This window comes from Melopsittacus undulatus, chromosome 4 (genome assembly GCF_012275295.1).
Source record: "Melopsittacus undulatus isolate bMelUnd1 chromosome 4, bMelUnd1.mat.Z, whole genome shotgun sequence".
NCBI lineage: Eukaryota > Metazoa > Chordata > Aves > Psittaciformes > Psittaculidae > Melopsittacus > Melopsittacus undulatus.
In genome coordinates this window covers 17,206,505-17,218,309 of record NC_047530.1, presented here as the reverse complement: position 1 = coordinate 17,218,309, position 11,805 = coordinate 17,206,505, and the positions used below count along the sequence as shown (strand labels likewise).

The following is an 11,805-nucleotide window of genomic DNA, read 5'->3' as shown; positions in this document are numbered from 1 at the left end:
CAATCTTGTGGCCTTCTATGATGGAGTTACTATATCAGTGGACAAAGGAAGGGCTAAGGATGTTGTCTATGTGGACTTCTGTAAAGCCTTTGACACAATCCCCTACAAAATCCTCTAAATTGGAGAGATATGGATGTGATGGGTGGACTATTTGGCGGATAAGGAATTGGCTGGATGGTTGCATCCAGAGCATAGTGGTGAACAGTGCCTCTCGCCTGGTCCCTGCACAGCCAGAGATGCCAGCAATAGTATCTGGGCCTATGTGAAATGCCATTCTGGCTGCAGCCACTGAGAGAAGAATGCAGGGAGAGGGTCATCTTTGTCTGTCCTGCTCCAGCCTGCCAGGGGCATGGTAGTCAGGAGGTGCATCACCACTATCTTAAAGGCACAGCTGGAAAATCCCGTGCCCATCAGCATACAGGTGCAGAGTTGCAGGCAGTTGAGGTGGAAGCTGTCATGTGGGACCTTCGTGGCCATCAACCAGAAGAACTTTGCCTCTGCCACACTGAAGCTCAGTGACCATGTTGTGCTTGGGGTGTAGACAGCCTCTCAAGCCTGGCTGGTCACAAAGACGTCTGTGTCGCCTTGCTGCACGCCAAGCATCATCTTAACGAGCAAGGCTCTCCCAGAGACATGTGTCAGCTGCAGCTTGCAGAAGTGGCTGGAGGGCAGCACCTTCATCCTGTAGTGACGTGACTGAGGCACGAAGTCCCAGGCTGACCTCACAAAGTCCCGGAACCATAGGGCAGTCTTCTGCACATCTAGGTAGGAGCCGGTGCAGAGGGTGTGTAGGAGGCCGAGCTTCTGATTTTTCCTCAGTGCCTCCTCGGGGTGATGAAGGAAGCACAGCGTGTCCCCCGCTGTCTCCTCAGTCATGCATGTGCACACCAGTTCCACACGCATGCGAGAGTCCCCCGGCATCTGGCCCAGGTTGCCTGCCTCCAGGCAGAAGGCGTGCCCAAGGGGGGGCTTCAGGGGCACAAGCAGACGGTAGACAGCGTCATCTTCATGGGGACTCCAGCATTCAAAGGCACTGCCCACCCCGATGGCTGCTTCTAGCACTGGGAAGAAACTACCTGGCAAGAGCTGTCGACAAGCATGGAGGAGGCTGTCCACCAGCAGAAACACCAAATCGCTCTCGTAGTGCAGTTTCCGCACTGACCACCTGATGCGCCTTGCAAAATAACTGCCCACATCTCCCTCGCCATCAGCATCCTCTCCTTCACTCTCTTCCTCCTCCTGCTCTTCCTCCTCAGAGCTAGAGCTCTCCTCGTCACTGCTGCTGTCCTCCTCGTGGCTCCTTCTCCTGAGTCGCCAGTACAGTCCGACACTCAGGAGGAGCAGGACGCCAGCAATCAGACCCGGTTGCCAGTGCTGCAAGGCAAAGAGCAGGGCTCTCCAGACTGCGTAACTCTGCCCCTTGCTCTTCTCTTGGCTCAGCTGCTCCACCTCCTGCAGCAGCCAAACAGTGTCCTGGTTCAGCAGCCCCAAAGGCTGCTGCATGCGGTCAGGTGTGGCTTCATCTGGCTCACCAGTGACCACGGGCACCTTCAGGGTGAGAATTTGCAGTACCCACAGAAAGAGGTTTGCGAAAGCCATGGCCTGCAGGGGAGAGAAGGCATTCAGTGGGGCTGGGAGGGAAGGAAGGAGGGAAGGAGAGAGGCAGGGAGAGAGGCGGCAGCGTGGGGAGCGGGGACAGGAGCCGCAGGGAGCTGAGGACAGGCAGGAGAGGGGACGAGGAAGCTGGGAGGCAGCAAGGCCTGCGCCAAGGGCCAGTGCCAGCAGCAGCGTGCCCTGCCCAAGGTGCTCGCAGCCAGGGCCTCCATGCAGCGTGAGCGCCCACCCCCAGGGGCCTGCGTTTCTGCCCCGACCCTTGTCCAGCCCAGCCTCCCCCCGTGTGTGCACTCGCTCCTGGCCCAGGCTACCCTGGGGCAGTGCTGACTGCTGCCACCCTTATATCCATCCCCCACTGTGACACGTCCCCAGTGATGTCACGGGCGCTGCAGCGCATCGCAGGCCCACCAGCCCCAGCCTTTATCCTTCTGTGGCCCCTTCCAGCCAACCTTCCCCACGCCTGTCCCGCTGCATGGGGTTGGCGTGACCCATGTGGAGGACCCGGTACTGAGTAACATCCTCAGGTCCTTCTCCCCTTGTGGAGCCCAAAGCTGCTCACAGTACTCGGGCCGAGGCTGCAGCAGTGCTGAGTACAGCAGCTCAGCCCCTTCTGTCAGCCGGCCAGCCATACTGTGCCCAATGTGCCCCAGGAGTCAGCGGGCCGTTTGGCATCCAGGGCACATTGCTGACTCCTATGGAGCTGACCATCAAGCACAGCCCCTGGCGCCCTTTCCATAGCCCACACCCTCACGGACGCAGTGCTTGTTTGTGTGTTGCACAGGAGATTCACTGGCATTTTTGCATGGGGGAACAAAGGGTTCTTCCTTTCCTCCAGTGCCCTACATTCTGTCCTTTATTTGCCTCCTGTATAAGGTAGTCATCTGTCCTCGGCTGTGAACTCTGCAAATCATAGAATCATAGAATAGTTAGGATTGGAAAGGACCTCGAGATCATCTAGTTCCAACCCCCCTGCCATGGGCAGGGACACCTCCCACAAAACCATATCACCCAAGGCTTCATCCAACCTGGTCTTGAACACTGCCAGGGATGGAGCATTCACTACCTCCCTGGGCAACCCATTCCAGTGCCTCGCCACCCTTACAGTAAAGAATTTCTTCCTTATATCCAGTCTAAACCTCTGCTGTTTAAGTTTCAACCCGTTACCCCTTGTCCTATCACTACAGTCCCTAATGAATAGTCCCTCACCAGCATCCCTGTAGGCCCCCTTCAGATACTGGAAGGCTGCTATGAGGTCTCCACGCAGCCTTCTCTTCTCCAGGCTGAACAGCCCCAACTTTCTCAGCCTGTCTTCATATGGGAGGTGCTCCAGTCCCCTGATTATCCTCATGGCCCTCCTCTGGACTTGTTCCAACAGTACCATGTCCTTTTTATGTTGAGGACACCAGAACTGAACACAATACTCCAAGTGAGGTCTCACGAGAGCAGAGTACAGTCTGGTTGCCCCTCCCGCTGTCCTTCCTCTGTAAACCTGTGTGTCCTGTCTGTGAGCGGGGGCCTGGCTGCCCCTCCTGCTGTCCTTTCTGTGTAAACCTGTGTGTCTGGGTGAGCAGCTTTGGAAAGGGGGGAGGGGGAGTGTCCGGCTGCCCCTCTCGCTGCGTTTCTCTGTCCATTGTATCTTCTTGTGTGTGTACAGTTATTAAGTAACTCAGAAAATCCTTGTGTGCCTTGTGGGAGTGTAACTGTATGTGACAGGTAACATTTTGCGTGGATTTTGTGGCGGATCTTGGTGCGGATTCCACTTTAACAGCCACGCAGGGTGCCAGTGGGGCAGATCTTGCCCGGTGTGTCTTACGAAACACTGACGCGTGGGAAATTATAGTTACCCAATCAGTTATTTTGGAGCAGAAAGAAAAAGATTACTTTGTGGAGAAAGCCACCAAGTCCCGGAGGACTTCCGGAAAGTTAAAAGAAAAAAAAAACTGGGAGAGGATTTGCAAAAAGTATTAAAATTGTAAGAGGCATGGTTACAAAGGAAATGTTGCTGTAACTGAAACTATAATCTAACAACAGGGGAGCTGATCTGCAGAACCCAGAAATATTATTTTATTGATCCCCTTAAGAATATCATAAAACTTGTGTGTAGGTGCTCTCATATTTTCATAAGTGTATTTGCAGATCACTGAGAAAGAGAAGCTATAGAAATTTGTAAAAGATGGGCTGAAATGGGAGCCGGTCAAAACAAGGAAAACAAAAGAGAAGGAATGTTGAGCAGAGGTGGGGGAGTAGGCTCCTCTGTGGAACCGGATCGGTGTGTGTGCTAGGGGGAGTCTGGACCCTGGAAGTGAGACTGCCCTGGGGGGAGTGCCATGGGGCGGCTCCGGTGAATGGATTAGAACTAGAATGACAAAAAGTTGTAAAGAAAGTAGTTTAACCCCTCGTTGGGAGGGACCATTTCTTGTTCCCTTAACCACAGAAACCTCGATTCAAACTGCGGAGAGGGGATAGACTCACGCGTCCCGAGTTAAAGGACCTCTCTAAACAACTGAATCGAAGAATTGGAAAGTAACATCATTACCTGGTGAATTGAAGCTGAGATTCACGCGTGAATCGGATAACTGATAAAATATGTACAAGTAAAACTGATTGATGTTTTGTTGAATGTGAATATTATAAGAAAATCGGTGTTATTATTACCTTAAGATACCTTTTGGGCATTGTGTTTAAAGAATTGTAATTATTAACTCTCGGAAGAGCTTCAAATGGGTAACTGAGGGAATCTATATTGGCTCCTGTGAATAATGATAAGAGAAACGTAGGGGAACTTAGGAATAATTCTAGAAAGATAAATTGTTGTTCCTTCACAGCTGGCGTGGTATTACCACCTCCCTGGAACAAAGTGTTGTGGGTCAACTGTTACTGCTGCTACAGCCAATAAGGAGTATACCTTTAAGTTACCAGAGAGGGCAAGACCAGAGGGAATATAAATTTTTATAACGTTGTTGAGAGACTGGTGAAAATTGGGGCTATTGCCCAACCGGTGGATATTCTCCCCCCAGAATCATGGGATAAATGTACTCATGCATTAGCTGAGGAGATGATGTCCTCGGGTAGTGGGAAACATCTTAAGTCATGGGGGAGAGTCGTCCAGGCTCTGCGGAAGGCCCTGCAAGAGCAGGAAACCTGGAAGGCAGCAAGGGAGTGTTTGGTGGCCACCCCGAAGTTAGGAGTCGGGGCAGCCACACAGACTTTGCCCCCCCCAGACTGTGCCGACTCCATTAGCCCGGAAGATCGGCAAGAGGGCGATATGACCCCTCCATCCTCGGGCGCTGACACGCTCGCGGAGGGACAGAAACAGGCTGGATCCCTCTGGGGAGCGCTGGTCGAGGAAGCCAGGGGGGTCGCGGAGAGAGCAGAGCCGGTGGAGGTCAGGGCCAGACCGCTGCCCTATGCGTCCCAAGATGGCGCCGAGCACAAAGGCGAAGAGCGGGGCGAGGATGCTCCTGGCGGGAAGAGAGAGGGAGCACAAGAAGGGGAAGAGGGTGCGGGCGCAGGGCGGACACGGATCCGAGCGGGCATCGGGAACAGTGCCCATGCTGGGCACACACCCCCCGACCAGAGGGAGGGAGCACAAGAAGGGGAAGAGGGGTCGGGCGCAGGGCGGACACGGATCCGAGCGGGCATCGGGAACAGTGCCCATGCTGGGCACACACCCCCGAGCAGAGGGAGGGGCGAGCCCAAAGGGGAGGAACGGCCCCGCCCACCGGAGAAGCGGGCGGGGTTGGAACCCGAGCAGAGGGAGGGGCGAACCCAGAGAGAGGGAACGGCCAACCCGCTAAAGCGGGCGGGGCTGGAGCCCAACAAACAGGCACCGAAAACCGGAAGTAGCCGCCAGTCCAGTTCCGGCTCTGAACCAGACACGGGATGGGACGAGCGGTCCGCAACCGGTTCAAGTTCAGAGGAGGAGGAAACAGAGATAAACAAAATCAGGAGCCAAAGTATTCCCACCCAAACTACAGAGGGACCACGAGGGGAAGAAATCCCTCTCACAGATTGGAAGAAAATACAAATTGTGTGCGCCGACCGGACCTCACTACCCACATTAACGTTCCCCGTCCGTGTGGCACCTGGGAGACAGAGGCACTATTCACCAATAAGCCCCAAGGACATACAAGTGATTGTTAAGGCAATTGCAGATAAAGGGCTTAACTCTGCCATGAGTTTCTATCCACAGGACTGGATTATCGGACGTCCCTGTAACCCGTATACCCCAGTGACAAGAGAGGACGATAAGCCAACAAGCATCCAGCCTGCACCTGAGAGTTCTGCACCGACTGGATCCAAACGACAGCCAACGCAGTGCCTTTGTATAGTGAATAAGCTCATGTCGTTTGTAAAGAGCCGGCTAGAGAGAGTTAACATCATGTTAGTAGAACACCGGCAACTGCTTTAAAAACACAGCCAACAACTGCTTTAAGAATGTTCTTGTTCAAAATTTCCTTTACTTATCCCCAGTTATACCCCGTTATTCCCAGTTATCCTCCTGTTACCTCTTGCTTACTCTGCCTTATGTTTTCTATCCAAGTTTCTGATATATATCCTAAGTTTGTTGTAGAGCCAGAGAATAGGAGTAGAATGCATTTAGTATATTTTTACGATATATATATTCTTTAAGATTGTTACATTTTAGCCAATTTAATTAAGCATAGGGAGGGGGGAAATGTAGGCAGATAGGGCCTGGAGACCGGAAGATATCGTGTTGTACGGAAAGATAAGACCCCTCTCCAGGTAGCCAATAGTGTTTAGGTGATGATACCAGTTTTACGATGCAAGCAGACGGAAATGACATTGTAAACCTAGGCTATATAACACCGTGTTCTCTCTCAATAAACGCCATTTGCCGTCCACCACATTGGTGTCTGTGAGCATTTGGACCGAGCAGCCCAAGGGGGGGCCGTCGCGCTGTTCCTGAACCAGGTCGTCAAGCCTCTTGAAGGCAACACTGTTCCAGTGCTGTCACTCTCACAGTAAAGAAGTTCTTCCTGATGTTAACATGGAACCTCCTATGCTCCAGTTTACACCCATTGCCCCTTGTCCTATCACTGGACATCACTTAAAAAAACTAGCTTCATCATCCTGACACCCACCCTTGACATATCTGTAAACACTGATGAGGTCACCCCTCAGCCTCCTCTCCTCCAAGCTAAAGAGACCCAGCTCCCTCAGCCTCTCCTCATAAGGGAGGTGTTCCGCTCCCGTAATCATCTTTGTGGCTCTGCGCTGGACTCTTTCAAGCAATCCCCTGTCCTTCTTGAACTGAGGGGCCCAGAACTGGACACAATATTCCAGATGTGGCCTCACCAAGGCAGAGTAGAGGGGGAGGAGAACCTCTCTTGACCTACTAACCACACCCTTTCTAATGCACCCTAGGATGCCATTTGCCTTTTTGGCCACAAGGGCACATTGCTGGCTCATGGTCATCCTCCCATCCACCAGGACACTCCAGGTCCCTTTCCCCTTCACTCCTTTCCAGCAGGTCAACCCCCAACCTGTACTGGTACATGGGGCTGTTCTTCCCCAGATGCAAGACTCTACACTTGCCCTTGTTGAAGTTCATCAAGTTTCTCCCCGCCCAACTCTCCAGCCTGTCCAGGTCTTGCTGAATGGCAACACAGCCTTCTGGTGTGTCAGCCACTACTCCCAGTTTAGTGTCATCAGCGAACTTGCTGAGGGTACACTCAGTTCCCTCATGCAGGTCATTGATGAAAATACTAAACAGCACTGGTCCCAGCACCGACCCCTGAGGGACTCCACTAGTCACAGACCTCCAGCTAGATTCTGCCCCATTGACCACAACTCACTGCCTTCTTCCTTTCAACCAGTTCTTGATCCACCTCACTACCTGATCGTCAAGCCCACACTTCCTTAGCTAACCTATGAGGATGCTGTGGGAGACAGTATTAAATGCCTTACTGAAATCAAGAAAAACTACATCTTCCGCTCTACCATCAGCCATCTTGCTGCACTGTTCAGCAAGGACATGGCTATGCAGGTGGTGTAATCACTGTCACTAAGCAGGAGCTGCCTGCCACCTCCACTTTTAGAAGTTGGCTGAGTTTTTCCCATGGCCAACAGGTGTTTGCAGCACAGCACAGGCCTGAAGGACAGGCTGCATGTGACATGCAGTACAGCACAAGCACGCGGAACAGTGATCATCACCACATTTGCCTGTTGAGTAATGCGAGTACTTTCTGCAGTAGGGCAGGTTGCATTACAACATTGTAAACACAGATGACTGCAAGAAAGTCTGCTAGCTTTCTGAAGTTACCTAGAGCATAGTAATATGGCTATTGAAAGGAAAAAATAAAAATTTAAACACTTCCCTTCTCTGCCATGCAGAATCATTGCCATTTTAATGAGAACATCTGATTTCTCTATCGATGCCAAAGCCCTTTTGCCCCCAGATGAGATACTGTGATCTGAACTGCTGCTTCACACCTAGCAGGCATAAGCCAAGAATGAGACAGAACACTTTCTAAACAAATGCATATTTATTTTGCTAAAAAAAAGAGTTATATTTGTACCAGAGGCTTCTTTGTAGTCAGAATGCCCTTCTCAAACAGGAGCGTGGCTAGAGATATCTTGTCCTCCAACATTTCACATGGAAGGGCATCCACACTGATGTAGTTTGGATAGGAAGACAGGAGAAATTCAATGCTGTCTATATACTCGGGTCCTAGCTCGAGAAACTTAGGTTCTTCCTTGTGATACACTCTTGAGTTTTCCGTTGTGTAATACAGCATCACCCCTGCTTCTTCATTACACAATCTAATGATGCCATGGTGGAGGAGACGGACTTCTGTGTCTTTTGTTATCAGAATATCAATATTGCAGGGTCCTCCATCTTGCCACCTGGCTGGGAAGCCATACACACTCTGCAGTTTTTCACTTTGTGTAAGCACTGGGGGGAGACAGTCATGAAGAAACGACTTCGCTCTCTGATCCACGGCAGCATCAATGGGTGCATAGTCAACAAGTTTCTTTATCATGCTCTGTACCTTCTCCATAAAGGCTGTTCGGCGAGCATCAACTTTGTCTGAGTTGGCAACCCCCATGTATCCCAGGTAGTCCATGGGAAGCCCTTGCCGGAACTCCACATCCTCCTCCAGGGCCATGTGCAGGGCAGCTGGCAGGAGCTTCTCCAGGAGGTCCCCCCAGGAGTTCCTCTGGTAGGAAGACACAGTGATGTGGAGGGAGTGTGCATCAGGAAGGCAGTTGCCCTGGTGGATAAAGCCACGGGGGAAGTACAGCAGGTCCCCAGCCTCCAGCACTGTCTCCAGCATAGGCTCACCAAGCTCAGCCTGCGTGAGGTTCGCACTGGAGAACTGGGGCAGCACTTCAGCGTCCCACCGAGGGCTGTAGACACGCCAGTGTTTCTTGCCCTCCAGCTGCAGCACGAAGGCCTCGATGTCATCGTAGTGGGGAGCAAAGCCCTGCGTCCCTGGAGGTGTGAGGTATGTGTTGGCCCCCACCATGCTGCCGAAGTGCTCCTGCAGGATGGAGAGGAAGTGCCAGACGGTGTCGGAGAACGCCTGGGGGCTGAGGAGCCTCAGGGAGCAGCCGTTCTGGTAGAAGTCCCACACGACTGCGGGCAGTGCCCGGCCAGACGGGTTGTGCGTCTCCCGCACCCCCTCGGTGTAGCTGGTCACGTCCAGGTGGGTCCCGAAGTGCACCCCGCCGGCCCGCAGGGCCGCGTCGAACTCGGCCGTGGAGAAAAGCCCCGCGTAGTAGCCGGGGTCGCCCCGCCGCAGCAGCAGCGGCGACCGCTCCCAGTGCCGCCTCACGAACTCCGCCGGCGACACCGGGGCCAGCAGCCACCGGAACAGCTCCGCCGCCCGCTGGCGGCTGTCGTCCAGCTGCCCCAGCCTCCGCAGCAGCCCCACCACGCCGCCGCCTCCTCCCGAGCCCTCCGCTGTCCCGCGCTGCCGCTTCGCTTCAGGGCTGTGGGCCGGAGTCTTGGCCCGCTCCACGCGGTTGACGGGAGCGGAAGCACTCGGTTCAGGAGGGGCCTTGGGCTCCGGACCGCCGCCTCCAACCCCGCCGCCGCCTTCTCCCAAGCCCTCCGTTGTTCGGCACTGCCGCTTCGCTTCAGGGCTGTGGGCTGGCGCCTTGGCCCGCTCCACGCGGTTGACGGGAGCGGAAGCACTCGGTTCAGGAGGGGCCTTGGGCTCCGGACCGCCGCCTCCAACCCCGCCGCCGCCTTCTCCCAAGCCCTCCGTTGTTCGGCACTGCCGCTTCGCTTCAGGGCTGTGGGCTGGCGCCTTGGCCCGCTCCCCGCGGCTGACGGGAGCGGAGGCACTCGGCTTAGGACGGGCCTTGGGCTCCGAACCGCCACCTCCCGCCCCGCCGCGCCTCTGCCGCGCCTTTGCGCACTTGCCGCCTGCACGGGGACGCTCGGGCTGCCCGGCCCCGGCCGCCCGCCGGTACACGGACAACGCGGAGAGCCGGCCTAACCGCCGCCGTCGCTCCTCAGCGCTGCCCGCCGCCATGGCCGCCTGCGCTGTGCCGCTCCGCCCCATCGGGACGCTTCCGTCGGCGCCTGTGCGTGTGGGTACCCCGGAGCGCCTGGGAGTGGGATCGCGGGAAGAAGGAAACGTCCACCCACCGGAGGGAGTTTTGGTTACGTGCTTGTGTAGAAAGAAAGGTCGTACGTTTTACCGTCATCCCACTGGAAACATATCAGGCTCCTGCTCTTCCCCCGCCCCGCAAAAGGAAAAGGGAAGCGACCCCACACAGATCCGCTCCCTGCTTGGAAAACTGTTCTGGAAGTACGCTCTAAGTCCGTTCAGGAAAACCTTTCCCCGCAGGCGCACCGCAAGGCTGCGCTTCTAATTAGCGCGCAGTTACTTTGTAGCCTAATGAGACGACAGGAGGTGAAACTTTTTTTCATAAGGTTCTGCTGCACAAGGAATTGAAATTCAGGTTCGATGGGGCCAATTCTGATGTGCCATCCCTCCTCCCCATCACCGTGCTGTAAAAGCAATGACAACTGTTTTCATTTTGGAGGTATTTTTCTGACAGAGTTCTGCCGGCACAGTCTTTGCAGACTAAAATGTGGGGAAACCAAAAGAAGTAGGAAATTGTTCTCTTTGTTCCATGATGGTTTTAGCTGAAGGCACCGATTTTAGACGTGTGTAAGACAACACTTCAGCCTCCGATTTAAGGTCCTGAAGGTTTTAGGCTTTGTCAGCAGGTGGCAGAGGCCGACCAGCTCTCCGCACCCGCACGGTGGGAAGTACGCGTGGAACGGGGGATGGCATCTTCCTGGCAGAATGATGTGGTTTAAAATGGGAGCGAAGTGCTGCCTGTGCCTGCATTTGTAGACTGGAAGAGGAAGGAAGGGTGAACTCTATTTCAATCTATTCTTTGTTTTCCCAAAGGTAAGCCCATTTTACCAGAATAATCTTACCAGATGAAACCATTTCAACAGAACAGGGCCATTAACAAACCTGTGATGTAGAAGCTATGAAATATGGTAGATATCATGCTGTTGTATGCTGTAATTATAAATAAGCCTGGCTAAATAGGCTTGGCAGGGGGAAGACCACTGAAAAATCTGGACACCTGGGTTATTACTGGTGTTACTGTTTAATTTACTGGAGTGCAACTGATTCTTCTCAGAAGAAGCTGGGCACTGTACAGAGAGTCTGACCTGAGTTACACCAGAATACATGTAATGACTGCAGCAAAGCTGTTCTGGATGTTTACCAGTACAGCAAGTTCAAAGACTCATTCAAGGGCTCTAAGCTTCATATGGATGTCACTTTCTGCTGCTGAGAGACAGATGATTGACATTGGATTTGGTTTTGATGTATAATGAAGTCTCGGAGTGAAGAACATGATGAAAAATAACAGTGGTGAAATCTCTATAACAATAAAATATTTCTTTTGACAATTCAGCTTTTCTAACAGTAAAGCATTTCAAGAATAAAGAATGTTGCTATTTTTCTGTGTGACACAAGAAAAGATTTAGACCTAAGGCAAAAAAAAAGCTTCAGTGTCACTCACATAGTACTCAGATGGAATTTGAGTAGGAATAGCCACAAGGTCTACATGCTGCTTTCATTCATTATCCAGTATTTCAAGGGAGTTTGCCATAAAGAAAGAACAGTGTCATGTACAGCTCTTTTAATAAACGAAAGGAAAGTAGTCCACATCTCTGAATGATTAGGT

At 53.0% G+C, this 11,805-nt stretch overlaps 1 protein-coding gene and 1 pseudogene across 1 annotated transcript; both read right to left on the bottom strand.

The window, feature by feature from the left end:
• Positions 1-258: 258 nt before the first annotated feature.
• Positions 259-1,599, bottom strand: LOC101874418 (inositol 1,4,5-trisphosphate receptor-interacting protein-like 1; annotated as a pseudogene).
• Positions 1,600-8,104: 6,505 nt separating this feature from the next.
• Positions 8,105-10,297, bottom strand: RIOX1 (ribosomal oxygenase 1). Its single transcript, XM_034061987.1, has one exon. The coding sequence runs from the start codon at positions 10,119-10,121 to the stop codon at positions 8,145-8,147; it is 1,977 nt and encodes a 658-aa protein (XP_033917878.1). The 5' UTR covers positions 10,122-10,297; the 3' UTR covers positions 8,105-8,144.
• Between the last annotated feature and the right edge of the window lie 1,508 nt (positions 10,298-11,805).

Excerpts from the sequence above, each read along its gene's own strand:
- RIOX1 (XM_034061987.1), bottom strand. The coding sequence starts at position 10,121 with ATGGCGGCGGGCAGCGCTGAGGAGCGACGGCGGCGGTTAGGCCGGCTC.